This window comes from Rissa tridactyla, chromosome 2, assembly GCF_028500815.1.
Source record: "Rissa tridactyla isolate bRisTri1 chromosome 2, bRisTri1.patW.cur.20221130, whole genome shotgun sequence".
NCBI classification, from domain to species: domain Eukaryota; kingdom Metazoa; phylum Chordata; class Aves; order Charadriiformes; family Laridae; genus Rissa; species Rissa tridactyla.
This window is the reverse complement of record NC_071467.1, coordinates 3,628,823-3,650,659: the sequence shown is the minus strand read 5'-3', so window position 1 is coordinate 3,650,659 and position 21,837 is coordinate 3,628,823. Positions and strand designations below refer to the sequence as shown.

The following is a 21,837-nucleotide window of genomic DNA, read 5'->3' as shown; positions in this document are numbered from 1 at the left end:
CCCCAAGAAAAGGAACAGCAAAAAAAGTTTGTGTCTGAAGGAAAATCCTTGTGACCATTTTGAAAGAAGTAGGGTGTAATGTGACATTTCCAGGAGATCTTTCTTCCTCTGGAATTAGTTTCTCCAGGAAATGAATTTCTCAAGTCAAAACATACAGAAAGAATCATAAACTCTAACGAGTGTCTCTTCCTTCAGAAGAAAAAAGAAAAAAAACCAAAACACTTAAAAAAAAAAACCCCAAACCATCAAACAATCCCCTTCAAAATCAAAGCCTTCAATTCCACCTGAAAAATAGGCTCAAGAACAGGAACGTTTTTGCTTTCCCAGGTTCTGGGTATGATGAGTTAAAAAAAAATAAATGCTGAAACTAATATTAAGTTCAGAACAAGGCTTAGTAATCTTACTAAATGCTAATAGAGTTTTAATGCTGTTTTCATTAACTTTGTGCCCTTTCATATAAAGCTGGAGGGCTACTCAATGATAAGAAAATGCCACTGATATAGTCGTATGAATGGATGCTAAATGCAAATTCTGGAAGCACTGGGCAATGCTCACAGCAGGGCTTTGACAGGATAAAGATTTTATGGAGTGTCATATCAGGACTTGTTGAGTCGGCTGAATGTCAAGAGTAAAAGCAACAGCAGGGAAAAATGAAAGCAAGATGATCTCTGAAGTGATGCTGGTTTTTGTTGGAATCTGCAATTAAAAAAATTAACTTTCCTCTATAAGTAGCTAAAAACCCAACAGGAAACTCATCAAAAGGAGATTAAAAAAAAAAATTTAAAAAATCTGACAGAGAGCAAAACCCTGCCTTTCAACTGGAAAGACAGAGACAGGCTGACAAAATATTTCTGGCAGGCCTAAACTCTTACAACACATTTGAGCAGAAGATTTGGTTAACCGAGTTGCAGCATCAAGCCTAATACTTTGGCTGGGTTTGTTGTTTTTTTTTGTTTTGGAGGGCAGTGGGTTGTGAAGTATTTATCATAGAATCATAGAATTACCCAGGTTGGAAGGGACCTTTTAGATCATCTAGTCCAACCATCAACCTAACTCTGACAAAAAACATCACTAAACCATATCTCTAAGCTCTACATCTACCCATCTTTTAAATACCTCCAGGGATGGTGCCTCAACCACTTCCCTGGGCAGCCTGTTCCAATGCTTAATAACCCTTTCAGTGTAAAAATTTTTCCTAACATCCAGTCTAAACCTCTCCTGGCACAACTTGAGGCTGGTTTCTCTTGTCCTATTGCCGTTACTTGGGAGAAGAGACCGACCCCCACCTCTCTACACCCTCCTTTCAGATAGTTGTAGGGAGCAATAAGGTCTCCCCTCAGCCTCCTTTTCTCCAGGCTAAACAACCCCAGCTCCCTCAGCTGCTCCTCATAAGACTTGTTCTCCAGACCCCTCACCAGCTTCATTGCCCTTCTCTGGACCTGTTCCAACATCTCAATGTCTTTTTTGTGGTGAGGGGCCCAAAACTGGACATGGTACTGGAGGTGGGGCCTCACCAGTGCCGAGTACAGGGGCCGGTCACTTCCCTAGTGCTACTCACCACACTGTTCCTGATAAAGGCCAGAATGCTGTTCGCCTTCTTGGCCACCTGGGCACACTGCTGGCTCATATTCATGCGGCTGTTGACCAACAACCCCAGGTCCTTTTCTGTCAGTAGGCTGGAGGGAGGAAGAACTCTCATGAACAGGATAGCTTGACAAAAAACAAGTATGTCCCTACATGAAGGTGCAGATATAAGAGGGCAAGAACATGGGTTTTATTCCCAGTTTACTCATGGACTCACTCTGTGTTTCTGATTCCCCAAAGTCCCTGCAATGAAACATGCACCTGAAACTCAGGAGTAGCTTCACCAGCTCGTACAAGACAGGATGGTTCCACCTGCTAAGCATCAAGCATGTGCTCAAGGATCTGCTTGAGTTCTTCCTCTCCTAAATGTTGGGTTTTTTTTTTCCCCTGTCTGTGAATATGGGTGGGTCATTATACCCATTTCTGTATGTATTGCCCAACAATACCAGGCTGTTTTCAACAGAGGTACTGATGCGCATATGAACAGAAAAACACATACACCATATATACACACAAACACACGCACATAATGCTTAAGACTGTCAGTACTTTGTCCTGCAGCTCAGAGAAAATGGAAGAGAAAGCTTGCTACCGATTCCCCTCATGCTTTTTCTTTCCTCTTCATAACTGAAACGATCACTACTTTTATCCCTGACTGCAATCATTCTTGTCAGTTTGTTCCACCCACCCAAGTTCAGTTTGGGGTTTTTTTCTGTTGCTAAATACCCCAGGTTTTGGGCCCGTGTGTGTGTAAATACATGTGTATGTATGCTTTAGCAAAGGATGAACGTCTTGACTTTACCAAAATGAAATTCTCACAATAGAAAATTGTATTGAAATCACCACTTGAACACAGCATGAAAAATCAAGGATGTTAGCAGATTATAAAATTCCGTATACCCAGAAATAAAAAAAAAAAAAAAAATAAAAAGAGCATCCTAAGATGACTACCTTTCCTTGCCTACATTTGTCAACAACTGAATGTGCAAGTGAATGACAGAAATGACTGTGCCTTTGAGAACTCCTGAATATGTCACATTGGTTCCCTAATCCCACAAGAAGGGAGGAAAACAATTTAGTACTCCTCATAGTAATTCTTCTGGCTTTAGTCTTATATGCTTAGATGGGAATTCAAACCCACATCTTACCCTAAACCCAGAATAAGGATTTAAACCATGGATTTCTACTATAAATCAGGAGGGTACAAGACATGCAGAAGGGGCCACCATTTAATCTGTTTTGTAATTGTTTCAAATGTATAAATAAATGACTGCTGAGATAGACATTAAATAGGCTCAATTCCATTGCTTGATAGCAAAGACACAGGAACAAGAGGCAGTATGCTCTAACTCTGGTCTTTTCCTCAGTAAATACTTAAGTATTCACTGAAAGTGGAAAACACTTAAGAAAAAAGAAATAGACAGATTCCTCCCTCCCCACTATGTCTGAGCTGACGTGGGTGTTCCCTTTACCAAGTTGTGTATCAATCTCTGTCTGAGATAATTTGATTAGATTTAAGGTAAAGTAGCTCTTTAGTTTCTCTTCACATCAAAAATGACAATGCATTAGAGATGGAGAACATTCCCTTGTGATCTGTTGGAAAACTTGAGCCATGAAAAATCTGATTATCTGTGGCAATGCAGTACCTATAAGAGCCCGTATCTGCCATGGATAAGCCAGGTACCCGCTGTCTCAGTGAGATCCTGAGCAAAGGGCAGAAGAAAACTCAGTATTACAACAGCTTACAAACAGCAACAAAACAATATGTAGCTCAAATCCAGCCTGGAAAATTGTCTCTCCAGACTGGTGAGTTTAAATGTATCTTAAACTACTGTGATATGCTTTGATTATATTAAACAATACACATTAACAGTTCTAGAATTTATTTTAAATAATTTTACTAATATGATTATACTATCAATAAAAATAAAATAAAAACACAAACCCAAAACATAAAACTAACCACGTACTTTTTTACTCCCGTGGTACAATTTTTTACGTGTAAATCAAACCTATTTTGGGCTTCAAGGCACTCACTCAATCAAGTTACTGACATTTTTGGTCAGATGTATACAGTGGGAGAAATATCTGTCCTTAAAGCAGGGTGAATTTCCAGTGTGCTGGATCAAGAGATCAGAGATCACACTAACTGGCCCTTTCAAACCAGCAGAAGCATATAGAATCGTAGAATCATCTACATTGGAAGGGACCTTTCAGATCATCGAGCCCGACCATCAACCTAGCACTGACAAGTTACCACTAAACCATGTCCCTCAGCACCACATCTACATTTTAAATACCTCCAAGGATGGTGACTCAATGTAACTGAATGTGTGTCTGACTGAAGATTAGCATCTGCTATTGCCCAGCAAAACTATTTATTATTAAAAGCCATCTCTAAGTAGTTGACAATAAACACAATGGCGAATTATTTAAGACCAAAGAAGAAAATCAGAAACTATTGCTAACAATAGATGGCAGAGAAATATAAAAAAAGAGGCAAAAATGGCCATTAAAATATATTTTATACTTATAAAATTAGCCTTAATGAACTACAAAATAAATAAGCCTTAATGAACTATAGCAACCACTTACAATTGTTTCTGTACTAATAAGCTTGGAGAATATGTTTTCCATATAGTGGTCATTGACAAGATATTCTTTGGAATATATAATTTAATAAAGTTGCTACAAATTAAAGGGATTCTCCTGGAATAAGAAACTTCCTGAGTTTGTGTGTCTGTTACCCCACGGCAACATTTGAGTGTCAAAAGGGAAAATTTCCTAGGTCAATAAATACACAAATTTGTTCATACAAGCTGAAATTCATTTTTTATAGCTTGCCTCTTGCATTAAAATTCTCTTCTATAGTCTTTTTAATGCCGTGTTCTGGAGAAAAAGTAAATAAATATTGGTCATTGGGATTTGCCTTGTACGGAACATTTAATAGGAATCCTTAATTGCATAGTGTAAACATAATACAAATGACAGTTGTAAAATTAAGAACAATTCTGTTACAGAATAATCAACAAGAATGCCTCTTCATATAGCACACTTTTACAAGGCACAGTATTAGACATCAAATATATAATCCTTGCAGAAATTGAAATAGAGGAAATTCCACTTTTGTATAAGAAAGAAATTCTTTTTTCACTGTGAGGGTGGTCAAACACTGGAATGGGTTTCTCAGAGAGTTTGTGGCATCTCCATCCTCAGAGGTCCTCAAGATCTGATGAGATACTGCCCTGAGCATTTGCTCTAGGTGACTCTGCTTGCACCAGATGACCTCTGGAGGTCCCTGCCAACCTCAACTACTTTGTGATTCTGCAAGGCATTTGTCTGCATTTTTAGAAGTCTGGCTTTTATTTAGGTAAGGAGATGAACAACCAAGAAGCAAAGTGCAATGTGGACAGTTACTATCAGAGCCTAAAATTGGGTGGCCTTGCTTCTACCCCCATTTCAAAAATCTCTCCAATCCAAAGCTGTGCAGAGGGTGCTCAAGACATTGACATTGTGTGCCTCTTCTTCTGCAAGCACTCTAGAACTCTCAAACTTTAAGAAGCAAAAGCAGATGCCTTGAAAACATTCCACAGACGATACAGCTTTCTTTTAATCGAAAGACTAGGCAAACAATAAAAAGGGATCAAATTACTGCTGGTTAATGAGTTACTGCTTGTCAGCTGAGAGGCAGCAATGGATGGGGTGATATTCTTAGAGTGTTTTGATGACATGACATCAAAACTAATGCATTTTCCCCTGCACTCTCAGCAGGTTGTACATGGATGACTCTAGCAGTTCAGCTAACAAGAGGTAATTCAATCAAGCCCAGTAATGTGAAAATTGAAATGATCTACCTCCACTCCACCTTGTGCATCGTTTCAGAGACAAGAAACTTTGCTCGCCTTCGGAGATGATAAGATTCATTTGATTTGAGATGCACAGTGGTAAATACGGTGTCTCTTTGTACAAGCCCTCAACACAGTAATTCCTAATGACCTACTTGTGAGAGGAATTAAATGGTTTCTGCACTATATAGCAAAGTCATTCAACACTGTAATGTAAAAAGCCCATTTCAGTGTTAAAATACGGCTATTAATTGGGGAATTAATAATCTGTCAAAGCTCAAGCAACTTCCTTACCAAATTCAGAAGTAAAAAAGCTATCTCTCCAGCAGTTTTTAAGAAATAAAATTATTTCTTTAATGACTACTAAACTCAAAAGGCTTCTTTTCCAGACACTTTTTAAAAGCCTATTTTGAGAGCTGAAACACATTCTGTAAATGAAAGGTTGTTGTGCAGCAGATTCCAACTCCTATTAAAGACTAATGAAACTACAAGGGATATTTCAGAAAATTCACAGACTACGGTGGAATTATAATTCTCTTTTTAAAGATGGCTTGAGAATCTCACATCAGAGAGATAAAGGCAATTAGGAGTTTATTATTTATATATTGAACAGACTATATATTACCAAAATGTGAATATTTCTAAGATCTACAGAAAGAGCTGGATAGCTAATAAAGACATGGCAACCACCACGTTATAACTGAGTCAGGTCTGAAGTTTTGTGGGACTTTGAGACTTTTTTTTTTTTTTTTCATGTTAATGAAGGCCTAGGAGGAAAAGGAGGCCACAGAAACAGCCGTGAATAATCCCTCTACCTTTTGTCTGATTTCACTCTCGGGTTTAAAGAATATCTCCCAGATCATTACAATTGCTTGGAGAGAGTAACCTGGTTGCAAAGAAGAACACTACAAGCTACAGGACATCGTGGGATGAGGACATCTTACAACTAGTTTGACCACCACCAGGGCTTCAGTGGCAGATGTTGGGATAAACCACAGCACTTCAGTAAGTGTATTTTATTACTTATGATGATTTTCCTGTGATAGTGAAATGCTAACTAACCTGTTGAACATCAAGTTTTTTAAGGTGCAATTCCCCAAGACAGAATTTATTGGCACTGAAGAGACAGAGCAATTTTCCCACCTACATCACCGCACGTTACCCATCTGAGAGGTACTATGAACACATAGACATCAAACACACTGTCCTTTTTAAACATATCTTTCTTCGTTAAGTGATAGTCACTGATGTACTGCTCTTCTAAGAGTCCTTCCTTCTGGGACGCTGGTTTCTCTAGTAAACTGCCAAAATACTTCTCCTTTAACAAGCTGTTACCTAACAAAACCTCCTGTGCTGGTTTTTAGGTTTTATTCCAGAGAACACTGATCAAAAATTACTTTGCTTTGACACCACCACCAAGGATAATAGTCATATAAAACTTTTAAGCAGCTTGTATACCAATGAGAATCATAACCTGCCATTTAGTGAACGGCACTAATTAATTATGTGCTGCCCCATTCCCAAGAAAACCTATGAGACTCCTTTTGTCTTAGACAATTTTTTCACACTTATATCTCAAGAACACAGGTAGGTAGAGTTCCTAAGCGTATCAAACCCGATGTCCTCAGAGCTTCTATGCAATACTGCTGCTTGCCTATCCACAGAAGGGGAAAACCAGCAAACAGATTCTGGCTTTGCTCTTGATTTTGGAGATACAACATTGCCATAATTCCAGTGCCTGTGTTGTTTCAATAGAAAACCAAGTTTGTTACGATTGGATTTCTAAGTTACGTAGGGAGAAAAGACAAAGAACAGTAACAGCACATTAATATAAAGAGTAGGGAAAGTGAAGACCTGTTCATTATTTGCCAGCATCAGAGACCTCTTTTTCAAACTTCCTCTTTCACATGCAAAAGCTTTGAAATATCACAGAACCAGTTGAGACTGAGAAGGTGATGAAACATAAAGAATTTGTGGCTTTTGTTGGATCAATAGGTGCTAGCACAGAACACGCCACTCGGGGTCTCATGGTGCCTCACAGACCAAGCTCTGCGCTCAGTGACAGCAACCCCGTCCTTCTTCCCATCATCCCCAGGTCAAGAGGAATTGTTCACCAGAGAAGAATAAGGTGTTTTTTACCTTGTCAAAAAAACCCACACACCTTCCCAAACTGAATTCACTGAAGCAAAGCCAAGGGGCACCAGCATGAATGATGCACTCCCCTGGACTCTACTCTTCTCTGCTCTTGTCCCTCTCACAACGCCAAGATCCCACTGATTTTTGGGGCTCACCGAGACAGATAACTCAAGCACTGCCAACTGAAAATGTCAGCTAATAGCGGAGCAACATGAGAGCAGTTTATAAATCTGTGTCACTCTTACAAAGAGCCTAATCCTCCCTTTTCCTGGGGGCTACTGATTTATGCCTCAGAGAACCCTCCTGAGCCATTAATCTACTGCAATCACCAACTGCTCCCTCCACCAGACATCACTGCTCCTGAGGAAATGAGGCTGTCCACAGAGAAGAGGACACTTGCCACTGACTTATTCAAACATTTTAGACATACACTTATCACAGTCATTTCCAAGTTGGAACCTGAATTTTAGGCATCTAAAGCCATATTTAGGCAGTTAAAGGAATGACTGGACCTGACCACAATTCTACCTGATATTTCTTCTTTTCACATGATCTTTCCATAAGTACCTGTGAACGACACAGCACATGAGAGATCATCGGTCTGAAGCACTGTGGCCACTTTTGTGTTGTTTCTAGCAGTTCAGATTGAATGCGCTAAAGAATAGCCTCTTCTCTCATGTCCTTAGAGTTGTGTCAACACATCTAGAGTTTAAAGGCATTGCAAAGCATAAATAATTAATGTTTGCAGATTGCTTTGGGAAGCTCAGATCAAGGACTTCCCATCCATCTGAAGGGTCAGTGCTGTGTAGAGCTACTCCATTTTCCTACCCGTTGCAAAGAAACAGTGTGGAAACCTGTGACGGGATGAAGAAAGCTGCTGATGGCTCAAAAGTCCTACTGACTTTGGATTCAAATCAATGAATTGAAGTTACTACTCATTAACTGAGCTACAGGAACTGTCTACATATAGACCCTCAAGCTAAAGCAAATGCAACATAATACATCCTCCCTTAACTCTCTTTCACAGTCGAATGAATGACCTGGTATTATGTGATACTTTGGTAAAGACCAAATAGCATGCAGATGGACTACAATCAAGGTCAACTTGAAGTGCATTAAACCACAGCAACCTGAGCATGTGATGTCCCATCAAAACACCCATCTGTTTGAAGGTTTGGAAGATGTGTGTATAATTGGTGAAAACTCAGAGAACTTCTTAGAAATATATCTACCTTTTTACTGGCACTTCTGCCTTTCTTGCTCAGCTACTTTGAAGAATTTTTTGCACAGAGTAGACTCTTGTCTCTTAAAATTTCATTTTCTACTCATAATCATTTCTCTCTTCTACCTGTCTGTATGTCAGATTGTAACTGGCTATCAGGGAAATAACTGAGCTAGGAAAAGTGCAGACATGGCCACTGGAATCAGGAAAGTCTTCAGGAATGTAAATGCTAGCTTAATTTAAGAAATTGGGTGAAATCTTAAAATCAGAACCAGTATATATTAATCATTGAAAATTCAGGTCTCACTTTTGACTCGTTTAAACTTCAAGCGCAACAGTTACTGCAGAATTAGGACATACCTCAGTCTTCCTGCCAGAGCAAAAACTACACAAGGATGTGTAGCAACTAATTATAGAATAAAAGACAAGAATCAAATTGACAAGAATTGTCACCTGACTTTAAATGTAGGAACCTTTTCAAAAGAATAAGAAATAAGAGAAAAAAGAAAAAAACCCGATATTGCAGGGTTATTGGTTCCAGATTGTGCTGCAGAGCAAACACGGCAGCAATGCCACAGCCAGGGCAGAGGGGTGAATTATTTTAGAATTTGAATGACAGCTGTCAAAAATATTATGACCCTTTTGGGCTTGAGAGATTGAAACAAGCTTGAAAACTGAGCCACTCACATAGTTATTATGTTATTAAGATGTGTGGTAAAAACAGACTCTAAGTAAAGCCAGCCCCGTGATATCAATTCAAAAGGCAAGAGCAATACCATGAAACAAACCTGTCTGAGTTTTGCCCTCATTTACAACGTTCATTAGGTTGAATTATTGCTCTGTTCAACACTGAGTAGGAACTGTTGTGCTCTTACAACCTGACATTGCCATGCAAGAGACGCACCGGGCACACGTCAAAATTTCTATTGCATATGTCAGAAGAAGGTGCTCAGACTCGTCTCCTGCTGGGAAGGAACACCAGATCTGTAAATGCCAAGTACCACAAAGCCACTTGTCAATCTTTCACTCTCTGCCACCTACAGCCCCTTCTGACCCCAACAGATATGGGCTCTGATTGCATTTGTTGGTGGGTTATTGATGTGCCCTGCCTTGGAAAAACTTCCTCTTGGCTCCACGTGGTACGTTATGTCCTATCTGGATGTCCACTGCTATGAGGGAATGGTGCAGTGTTAATGACATCAGAATGGGCCGAGGCTGATCTAGCAAAACCCCATTTTGCAGAAAGCTATTCGGCAGTCCTGGTTTCAAACTCTGAGATTTAAAACTCTGAGATGAAGATGCTCTTTACTTTCCTAGGCCAGACTGCATGAAGGGGCATTCCTCTGCTCCTCCAAATACATGCAGTGACGACAAGTGCGGGTTTTATGATTCCTACTGCACTGCAAGGAACCAGAGGTATGGCACACAGGGCACGCTGTAGTGCATGAGGTACTAAAAAAAAAAAAAAAACCACAAAAAAACACACAATCCAAAAGACTTAAGGTCTGAAAGTAAGGAAAAAACAAAAACCAAAGACTGACTGTATAAAATTATCTGTCTGAACCTCATCCTCATCAGTCAGGTTACAGAAAACATTTAACTGCATAATAAGCCCATAAATGAATTAGGCAAGGAAACCTGTGATTGCAGAGGAGGGAAAAAAGAAATCCAAATTAAAACAACATTTTCTAGTTTTCTATAATAATTAATATAATTTAAATTCAAACCAAGACAGTTGCATATTCAGGAAACAGATACCTGGAGTCTGATTATTGCTTTTCCATATGGACTACAGCCCTGCTCCGGAGAGGCTGGCCAAGATGGATTTTTAGCTGTACATTAAAGATTACACGTTGATTGTAATTAGAGTGGAACTCCTTGCTCAGGATATTTCACATTTTAAAAGTTTACGATGGTTCAAAATGCAACTGGTCAAATTAACAAGAAAGGAATGCATCAACGGATGCTAAAGATTAAATAACTACTTCCAGGAAGCCTTTGAGCTTCTAGTCGCTCAAGGCTAGGAGAATATTCTTCTGAATGATCACTTGTACACTTCCCTGTTATTCTGCTCTTCCATGGCTGAGAATCACTGTCAACCAGTGCATCAGCTACTGAGAAGGGAAACGCTGTTTTACTGCTCCAGGCTCTCGCCTCTTTATTCGTGACAGATGCTAATGCTGGAAAGAACAGTAAGTCCACAGGGTATAAGGACCTATACAACAAAGTCCATGTACTCAGTCCAGTAACCTTTGTCTGACAGAAACACGTCTTGTAAATGATGAAGGCACCTTCTGCTGCAACGACTTTTTCCAAGAAAAGGGCACAGAGTAGTCAAATCATCTTTCATTTTCTTTGGCTAAACAGATCAAGATGATTAAGATCTTGTTGAAAAGCATATTTTCCAACTGCCAAATACACGTAGCATCTTTCTCAAAGTTTGTCACCTCTTTTTTCCTACAAAGAATGCTTAGGACTTTGTATTCCAATAGTCTTAATTGTCACATCGTGTAATTGTGCACTCATCCAAATGAGTCAAAAGAAGGAGGACACAGGAGGCCTATCTAGGCTAAGAAATCCTAACACTAAACAAAAACATTGTTAAAGGAGACACTTCTTTCAGACTGCTACTGCCATACTGTCCTTTTAAGATGTTTACTGATGTGGTACCATAACAGCAAAAAGAGCAGCTGCAGTGTTGCTACAATATGAGCAACATGACCCAAAAGTTCCTGGGCTATTTTCCTGAGGTGTCAGCAAACAAACGTACAGACATAAGTCCCCAGGAGGTTCTCTGCATCTTCCGTAGGTGCTCTTCGCTCTCTCTGCCAGACAAAACTGCCCCAAGGGAGCAGTGACATACTTATGGCAGGGGCCTCAATAGGCAGAAGTCGGGGCTCAGAGCTCTCCTCAACAGCTGGTCTCTCTGCACGCACTGAGCCAGCAGCCGGCGGTGACACTGCTGCTTGAGAAACTCAGGGGAAAAAGCGCTTTTTACTTTTCAAGATTCATAAAGTGATCTTTCCTATGGCAGGAATGGGCTTGCCTGCCAAAGTCATGTCTTCTGCTGGGGAAATAAAAAAGTGCTTTTTTTGAACTGTTTATTCAATATCATTACTGCAAAAGTAGAAACAGGAACAAAAGAGAAAAAAAAAAAGGAAGAAGACCTTATATGTTAGTGGTCATAATGATCATTAGTGATCATAGATACTAATGGCATCATTTATTTAATTCACTGAGTAGTAACCTTCAGATTTCTCATTGTGGCTGTGAAGCCTACCTTGAATAGCACGCAAATGGGACTTAAATCACTTGAAGGGGGTGGCTGCTGGTGTTTCTTTTGGCTCCTTACTGCTCCAGCACACAGCAAACTCTTTGATGACATGTTAAATGGAAGTCCTGGTCAGCCGTTACTAAAGCTGGGATTTTATTCAGGTATGTGTTCTGTGCTAATCAGAATATTTTGTAACTAGTTCCCAAGCTTGCTTTCTTCCCTTTATTTTCTCTGAAGAGTCATGTGGAGTTGTAATACCTCAAAATCCAGCTGTTCTCTATCCCTCTAAAGTACGTAAGACAGTTTTATTTGAAAAGTTTGTTGAAATAGTTGAAACTTTAAATCCACCGATATTCTAAAAACCATTTGCATTGCAATCCAGAATAGAAAAAAATATTCACTATGGACATGGAAATTCTGAAAATGTTGTATTTTGGAAATCTTCAAAATATAAATGTGAAATTTACTGCACATCATTTGGGGTCAATCTAGGTTAAGAACAGTTCATAATGATCAGAAAGCATACTTTTTCCAATATAACTCAATGCAGGTTTTGCCTACATTTGTACTGCTGGAGAATAACTCATGTTTTAGAAGCTTAATAATTAGTTTCACAACTGATGATGAAAAGTAGAGCATTATATCTTTCCTGGGGCTTTCATTAGTATCCCTAGGTTCACTTCCCTCCAGACATGGATCTCTTAACAGAAGGTTAACTCTACTTTTCCAATGGAGTTTTATTGTAAGAATATTTTGGTTCTCTGACTTTCTCCACTTAAGGGATTTAGATTAAAATGTGCCTATATTTAGTTAACTGTTGATAAGATTTGTGATTTCTAGTAGATAGGAATATTTAACTGTATATAAAATAAATTTCATTATATTATAGATTACCATGATGGATCACATTTTCAAACCAGACTAATTTAGACTAAAACCAGATTAATGCAACTACAATTATTGTAGTTGCTCTAGATTTAAATCAGCAGGGCAGATTACTGTCTGCACCCACAAGCACTGTCTCTTATGTGAAAGAGTAATAAAAATATATGTAGAATTATATATATATTATATATTTATAAGAACATCCATATTTGAGCAATCTAAAGGTCCATCTCACTGATATCATCCTCACTTCAGTGCTAGCCAAACACCTAAGTAAGCACACAAGTGTAGAAAAATGTTTACAGCTATTTCTTCTAGCAGTCAGTAATGTAGGGATCATGATCATACTCGTCTCAAACCAGTGAGATGGCACTTTATGGCCTTCAATATATATTTTTTTTTTATTTCATGGATTTGTTCAATTTCTTCTTGTTCAACCCAAATTTTGGCATTCACAATGCCATGCCAGAAGGAGTTCCAAGGCTTAAGTACACCTTGTGTGACTAATCATCTTTCTGCGATTGTTTTGAACCAACCCCTGCTAGTTTCAGTTGAGAACCTGATGTAGAAAGAAGGCACTTCAGGGGGTAATGACTTTATCTTCAGGTGGCAGGCTAGCACTGTGAAGTAACACTGAACTCTTGTAAAACAAAACAATAAACAAAATCTATCAGTCCTTTGTGTTTTCTTTCTGGTAGTTCCAGAGTTCAGGCTAAGAAATCTCTGTTTAAGTTGTTGTAAAGGGTCCCAGTGAGCCTCAATATAATGCAGTTTATACTAAGTACAGGAGCACTAGCACACATACTTTATGCAAGTCTCTGTGGGACGTGAGAGATCCCTAGACCAAAAGCTATCCCCCCCCTCCATTGGTTTCTGCCTCAGGCTTCCTACAGGCTGTCTGGGGAAGAGTCCCGCTGATGCTCTTGGTTTCTGGCTTTACCAGTCGGAAACCCTGCCATGGCAGCAAGCACACAGACCTGGAACGCCAAAGTCCTTGGGATGTTAGAAATCCTGTAAATCTAATGTCTCCTTGAATAATGGCCTAGCAACCTTCTAAAGAAGCAGACACTCAGAAATGCTTTGTATCAGACAGAGATTATCAGAAACAATTTACAAGTAATTCTCTTAGGGTAATGACACAAAAAAAAAAAAAAAAGAAAGAAAACTTTTTCTGTGTCTTATGCTTTACTTTTAAAGCACATTCCTTAAAAAGGAAACACAGTATAGCTTAAACTTCTCTAGTGGGACGAAGTTGCTTGGATGTCTCTCACCTACCTTCGTAAGGTTACAGCCCAATCTTCCTACTACAGACCAATACTCCTTTTAGGGGTGGATACAGAGAAAAGATTGTCAGAAACCCATTTTTATTTTTGTCCATGCTACATCTGCAGTTGTTTGTCTTCCTGCTCCTCAGAAAGGCTTGTCTCCAAGGTCTCTTTGGAACGTCTCAGCAGGTAGGTACATTTTGGAACATCCCAGACTATCTGTGGGATGTTGGATTGCCCCCAGCTGTGCTTCAGTCTGGGGACTTTAACACCATTTTTGCATCTCTAATTCATATGGATTTAGGATTCATTAATTAGCATTGCTATGAGATCCATATAAAATCAAACACAACACAAACAGCAGAGAAAAAAGTAGTAAGATATTTTGTTTGAATGCCACCTTAGCTTCTATTTAAGGATCCTCTAAGGATGCTATTTCTCAGTTATTTTCATAGGCCACACCTGAATGTGCAAGACAAGATAAATATTTCTTACTATTATCAGCTTCCTAAATTGTCTCCCAACCATCTCACAGAGTATGATAAAAGACTCAGTTAAAGGCCTTTACCTGTGGAAACCGCAGCCAAATCAGCGCTTGACAGAGACTGCGATGATGATGACAACGAACAGCAGAACAGCCAACGCAACAGAGAGAAGGCAGCACTTCATCTTCCTGGCTCGTAGCTAAAAGAGGAGAAAGACAAAGAAATAAATGTATGGATGTTAAAGGGGAAGATGGAGGGTAAATTCCTGAAGAAATGTTGCTATCGACTAACAAGTCGACACAACACGGAAAATTTGTCTCTCTGTTTCACATTGACTGATCCTTCTGGACAATCCATATTCTTCCTTTCCAGTGAAAATCCCCCTTAAATACAGTCACCTTCTCTACACTGCTTTCTTCCTACTTAAATCATTGTTTGTGTCACACTAAATTTCCAGGCTCTGCTTGGAGGACTGAACTTGGGTAAGGCTATTCAATTTGGTTTTGGTCTGGGGGTGTCAAATCTGCTTTCTGGCTGCCAGGAGAAGACTGTCTCCTGTAAGATAAAGAGGTCTCTCTCTACAGCCTGCTGTGCAATGAAATCTAGCCAAGCAATAAGGCAGGCTGTTTACAGGATAGGCAAATGTACCTCCAGCATTAAACACCCTGATTTCATTCAAATTAACATATGGTAAAAGAGATTCTACAGGGTTTTAATTTTGATGTCTGTTTCTACTTAAACCCATCAGCCTTCCCAGTGACCTTCATGGACATAATGTTACTTGTTCCCATTTAAAATCTTTTTCAGATAGTTCCATTCCTCTTCCTCCCTTTTGGATGGATTAGAGAAGGGTGTTTCCATGATCCCCGCAGTTTCAGTAATAATCTTACCCAACACATAAGAAAAGTAACTTTAATGAGACACGGAGTCAATATAGACATTTTCCTTGAGACCAGATCAACCAGTCCTCCAGCCACCAGACTTGATAGCACCCTTTTGACTTGATAAACCGATTGCTTTTGTCTAGCGTTCTTTACCTTTCTTACAACCGAAACAGCACTCTCACAGGAGACATTATGTTAATATTACTGCTGTTATCCACCTTTCCTTCCTTCCTTCTTTCCGCTAACGGGTGCCGTCAGCCCTCCCAGTCCACTAACTGGTTTACATCACTCCGCACCACATTGCATTTTCCATAGACTGATAGTTCCCCAGCTATTTTGTTCTACAGATGTTGTGGCCTCTTACGGTGCACGTGACAGGAGACTCATCTCTTCCATTGGTGCTCCCAAACGCAGTGCTTCATTCCTTGCAACCCCCCCAGGCACCATCCATTTTGCTGTGCAGAGCTGGAGAAGAGCTTCCAGCAGGGACCTGTGATGCGTGACCTGTCCTCTCCTCCAGAATCAATAACCAACCAAACCAGTCATTTTTTTCATGAAAGTGTAGGTTTCCAGATTATTATTTTTTAAGGAATTCAAATGCTGTGTTGTCCTACCTCCATAGCAGAGAGTCAGTGATTCATCTAGGCTCTTCATTTGCTTTTCAATTACTCACACAGAAATGTTTTCTTTGGGTTTAGAAAAAATAGTAGGTGATTTAAAGAAATAATTCCATGTGCATGTGTTAAGAAGGATCTTTTTGTCAGGTGTGCTAGGAAGGAGTGTATGTGTGGGATACTATTTTCCCCCTCCCCCAAAACTCTACTAGGGCACACCTGTCTGCTCACACTTTTCAATCAGTTTACTGTGACACTTGGGAGAGAATTCAAATGGACTAGGGCTATGTCTCTAATTAATTTTTTCACCCATGAAGTGATGTTTCTTCACAGTGGATCTGCACTTGCAGCCTTGATTTCTGGAGGGATAACAGATATATTCTAAAAGCTTAGTGCATGAGACAACAGGCCTGCTACAGCATCATCTTTTCTTTTCACCTTGATTAATTCCAAGTCACAACGGGAAGCCTTTGCTTCAAACTGAAGCTATCTCAATGCACTTAGAGGTCCTTGTCCACTTCTAAAACTTCAGAGCCTTTTTTTGGTCAGCAGAGGATGCTAATGGGTCATTTAACTTCAAGCAGCATTCTCAAATATTCCTAATAAAGAGTTTCAAAGGCCTTACAGTTACCACTGCAGATGGCTTTTCCATCAGTCCCTTTGCAGAAAGATTCCCTTATTTTACTCTTTCTAGCATTGCAAAGTTCTATTCATTCTTATTTTGCACTTTAAGTAGTCTCTTCCCCCTGCCCCCCTTTTTTCTTGTTTTTAACCAACATAAAGCAAACAAAAAACTCAACCATAAACAGACTAACAGACTAATGAGAGGGTAGGTGAGATGCAGCCAAGCCTGTATTCTGGTATTTGGTTCACATTTTATGCCCTTGCCCTGGCTGGTAAGTCAGGATAATGATTCCTGCTCTGTTTACAACATGTTTTTGTGGATTTAGTATTACTGTCCTTCACAGCCATATAATCTGTCGCAGGATTCTCCTGTTAATTCCTGGTTCTTTCTTTACCTTATATTTCAATAAGGAAAATGTTCAGTTCTACAAGTCCCTTTAGTCTCTAGTCATAAATTTGTACATGCTGGAGGAGCAGAGGAAACACAGCTTCTGAGCGCTGCCTGATCACACAAGCTTTTCTACAGACACTGAGGAAGAGTGGCCATATCCCTCAGCTTCTTTTTCATAGAATGGTTTGGGTTGGAAGGGAGCTCAAAGATCACCTAGTTCTACCTGCCCTGCCATGGGCAGGAACACCTTCCATCAGGCCAGGTTTCTCAAAGCCCCACTTAGATGGAAAAATACTGATTTATGAGCAAAAGGCAGCAGTTCCCCTCAAAGTACAGATGATTCTGACCCTCTACTTTGCTCTGGTGAGACCCCCCCCACCCCCGGTCTACAGCATACAGCTTTGGAGCCCTCACCACAAGAAGGACATGGACCTGTTGGAGTGGGTCCAGAGGAGGCCACAAAGATGATCAGAGGGCTGGAGCAACTCTCTTACGAGGACAGGCTGAGACAGTTGGGTTTGTTCAGCCTGGAGAAGAGAAGGCTCTGGGGAGACTTTATTGTGGCCTTCCAGTATCTGAAGGGGGCCTACAAGAAAGCTGGAGATGGACTTTTTACAAGGCCATGTAGTGATAGGACGAGAGGTAGTGGATTCAAACTAGAAAAGGGTAGATTTAAATTAGATATCAGAAAGAATTCTTTCATTATGAGGGTGGTGAAACGCTGTCACAGGCTTCCCAGAGAAGCTGTGGATGCCCCATCCCTGGAGGTGTTCAAAGCCAGGCTGGATGGGGCTTTGAGCAACCTGGTCTAGCGTGAGGTTTGCAGAGGGGTTGGAACTAGATGATCTGTAAGGTCCCTTCCAATTCTAACCATTCTATGACTCTGTGATCCTTTCACATATGATTTGACATCCCATGGAGTTCAGCAAACCTGCCCTGTGAAGAGGACAAGCCTATGTTTTGGTCAGCTCTTGCGACCTATTCCCTGCCCTTTCCCTCTTCCTTCCCATCAGAGGAGAAAGATGTCAGCACAGAGCAGGCTGGACAGACTGTTCTGTTCACCAGATAGGATTGCAAACCAAGGTACGAGCACCCTTACCTGAAAATTAAATAAATATACACTAATAAACAGCTTACGTAATAATATTACAATATAATAAACTCCGGTTATTATCCCTAGTTTAAGTTAACAGAATCTGATTATCAAACTGAGATTATAAATGGTGTCTTAATGCCACTGTTGTTGTTCTTGAGGGAAGCTGTGTGACAAAAAGAAACACATCCCTGTAACTTTAATAACCCCAAGGTACTAACGCACACTGCAAGCACATCAACATCAGGAATGTAAACACGTAACAGCTAGGAAATGTTAGAGTTTAGGTTTCCCATATATGCATATACAGGTAGTATTTTTTTTCTCTCCCTCTCAAGCAGGATCTCTGCCTCATTCAGTAAATGGGTAATTATTATGCCATCTACATCATATATGTTTATAAATTTTACTTATCTACTCAAGTTTTCTTGGGATGTCCATCCAAAGCCATGTTCACAGGAGACCACGCAAGCTTTTCACTTAACATCAAGATCCTAATTTTCCCATGGGAGTTTCATGACAGAAGAATCATATAATTAAATCCTTCCATCACAAACATCAAGGCAGTGATGGGTTTATGCCCATTTTTATCCAAGGAAGTGAAGGGACGTGCCATGGGTAGAAGTATAGCCGATCTCAAGAGAATTCCAATTCTCCAAAGTTTAAAAAAAACACAACAGTGATTCACGATGCCATCCATTGAATCAAGGTTAATCCACACTTACATGGGAATGGTAAACTATTTCCAAACCTGTAAGAGGATCGTTTCTCCCAAGGGCAACTTCCTCACTGCCCTGAGACAGATACTACTAGGTTTCTGCCTCAAAATTGGTAGTCTCAGAACAGCAGAGCCACAGCCATAGAAAGTTTAAGGAGAAAAAAAATAACAACACCACCACCAAAAACCCAAACCACCTGTAAAATGAATCATTTATTTTATGACATAATTCTTCAGGGAGCTTTGCATTTTTATAACATTTTCCACACATCTGACTAATCCGCACTTGATTTCACTCATCTTTTTCCAGCTCTTTCTCCCCTCAACTGCTGAAGATCATTCTTTCACACTGCATTAATGCTATTCCCTATTCTCTTTGACTTTCCTGGAGTCCAGCACAGGAAGCTCTGAGGGCATGGGCAATGTGACCTCTTCTCAGTTCCTGCAACCTGCACCCACAATTGCTTGCGGGAGCAATTGAAAGATAATTTTGCCCAGCATCTTCCACTTGCAATCGAACCATACTTAGCTGCTTACCAAAGAAAAGACATACCTAGGACCACTGGCACAGCAGAGGCATCAAAAGTTAAAGTATACTCTTTGTACACACTGAATCTTGAAGATGTTCCCACAACTTCAAAGAAGTATGAAAAGAAACTGAGGGAATAGTTTGGGTTTTTTTCCAGAGACTTGAGGGTTTTGCCAAATGCTTCTACACATGACAAAAGAGTACGGCTGCTTTCTCCATTATTTTTTTTCCTGCTAAATTGCAAAGGTCTGTCCACATATAGGAAGCATTAGAATTTAACAAAACCCCCTGAAAAACGTGTTCCTCCCTGGGAAACACGTTTCCCAAATTCTATTTTGGAAAACTCTGACTTGATTTAACTATCATATAAAAAGTGTACCTAAATAGAGAGATAGAAATCACTGCAACAATAAAATTTCAGGCAGAATTTGGGAAAAGTTTAAAGCTACCAGGAAGTATTATTTTCTGCTAGAAAATGTATGAGAAATAATTATAAGCAGTACTATCTGATTTCATTTTAATATTATTAGCTTATTCTGAACCCTGAATGGTATGCTGCAGCTCTGCTCTGGTTTTATAACTCTGTCCCAAACTGTTGTAAACCCATTTCCCATAACACCTAGAATTTGTTGATTAAATTGGAGCTAATCTATTTTTATTGTACACTTTTTCCCAAGATGAAAAGAATGAGGCATGGGACAAAAACCACCCTAATCCCGTAATAAGACGTAATGGCTTTTTACAGTTATTTTTGCTAGGCTCTCAGGGTTTTTTAGTAAAACAGTATAGGTAAAGATATATTTTAATCCTGACAGAGGCTTTTTAAACACATATGTGAAATAGGAGCAAAAAACAGGGAAGGAATGAGCAAGGCTATTTAGGGACATAGCTGAGAAGCACTTTATATTGACAAGTGAACTGGATGTGACTGAGCCTGGAAGAAGCCTTTCCTTTGTTGTTTCATAAAAATAAGCTGCGAGACATATTTTACAGCCTAGAAGATATTTCTTTCTTGGGGGTGAAATGTGAAATGTTGAAAGACATTTTAATTATGTCACAACAGATAGTTAAGTAATTAAAAACTATTAAAGCCCATTACGGCCCCAGGCCCAGAAAAGCAAGTTTCATCTTGGAAATTCCTAAGCAAACGCAGTTGCAAGAAGGAAAGAAATGTTTTCTTGCTAAGGACTCAAAAGCTATTTGGGACAAAGCATAAATAATAGAGGAGGTCAGAGGAAATTCTTTTTCCTGTATTTATACAGAACAGAAAAAAAAAAAAGTGTCGAACCAGTAAGCGTGTGATTCACATATGGAAAAACAGCATTGTGCTTCTCTATCTGCTGTGGTTTGGTTACACCATTCACTAAAAGGCAGGAAGGTCAAGATTTCACAACTGGCTCTACTGAAGAGGCAAAAAGCCCTAGAAACAGGCATTTTAGTTCAGGCAGGGAACAGCTGCTCTATTCTGGGAACTTCAGAGCGTATGACAATGCTTCAGGATAGAGACATATCCTACGACTCCATGTTTGAGGCATTTTCTAGGTCTCCTGCAGAACATAAGCATTGAGCAGGTTGCTATCATTAGTTAATCTCAACAATATCCCACTTTCTTATTCCATCTCTCCATCTTCTTAGCCCCTTGAACTAGGATAAGGATGATGATAGCCAGGTTAGAAGGGACTTTGAGCAACCTGGTCTAGTGGGAGGTGTCCCTGCCCATGGCAGTGGGGTTGGAACTAGATGATCTTTAAGGTTCCCTCCAACCTAAACCATTCTATGATTCTACAGGGGAGAAAGAGCATCTCCCAGGATGGTTAACCCAAGACCATGTGTCTCTCTCCTTCCCTCCTGCAATGTCAAATAATATAAGCATTTGACATACCCTAGGATTTTCGGGTAGGTAGTATGGACAAGACCCTGCCTCCTAGGGGAGAACATCCATTTTTCAGTCATTGTTTCTTAGACAAGTTATTATCGTAAGGAAACAAAAAGCTACCCTGTACTCAGTAACGAAAGACTTAGTAAGACTACCCATTTTTTCACCTACATAAATGCTTATGCATGTTTTAAACACAATTTTAAATCAATTTTAAAATAATGAACAAATAATGAAGCATTTTCCAACAGATCCAGGATTACAAGAACTTCTGAAAGTACAATTCCACTACTTGAGCAAAGAAACCTTTGAAGATTTATCTGCTATGGAGATCTATTTCCTCCAAACCCATCCAGCAAATAAAACCCAAAAATGATTGAATTTAGAAACCACACAATACCAGCCTCCAGAT

The 21,837-nt window shown here is 39.7% G+C and overlaps 1 protein-coding gene across 6 annotated transcripts in view; it reads right to left on the bottom strand.

Moving 5' to 3' along the window:
• The window catches only part of TSNARE1 (t-SNARE domain containing 1), a 511,576-nt gene that overhangs the window by 48,479 nt on the left and 441,260 nt on the right, over nucleotides 1–21,837 (bottom strand). For all 6 annotated transcript variants that reach the window (XM_054191276.1, XM_054191275.1, XM_054191280.1 and 3 more), the window contains one exon: nucleotides 14,780–14,895. In XM_054191276.1, coding sequence (XP_054047251.1) covers nucleotides 14,800–14,895 — 96 coding nt within the window. In that variant the 3' untranslated portion in view covers nucleotides 14,780–14,799. The remainder of the gene's footprint in view (nucleotides 1–14,779; nucleotides 14,896–21,837) is intronic.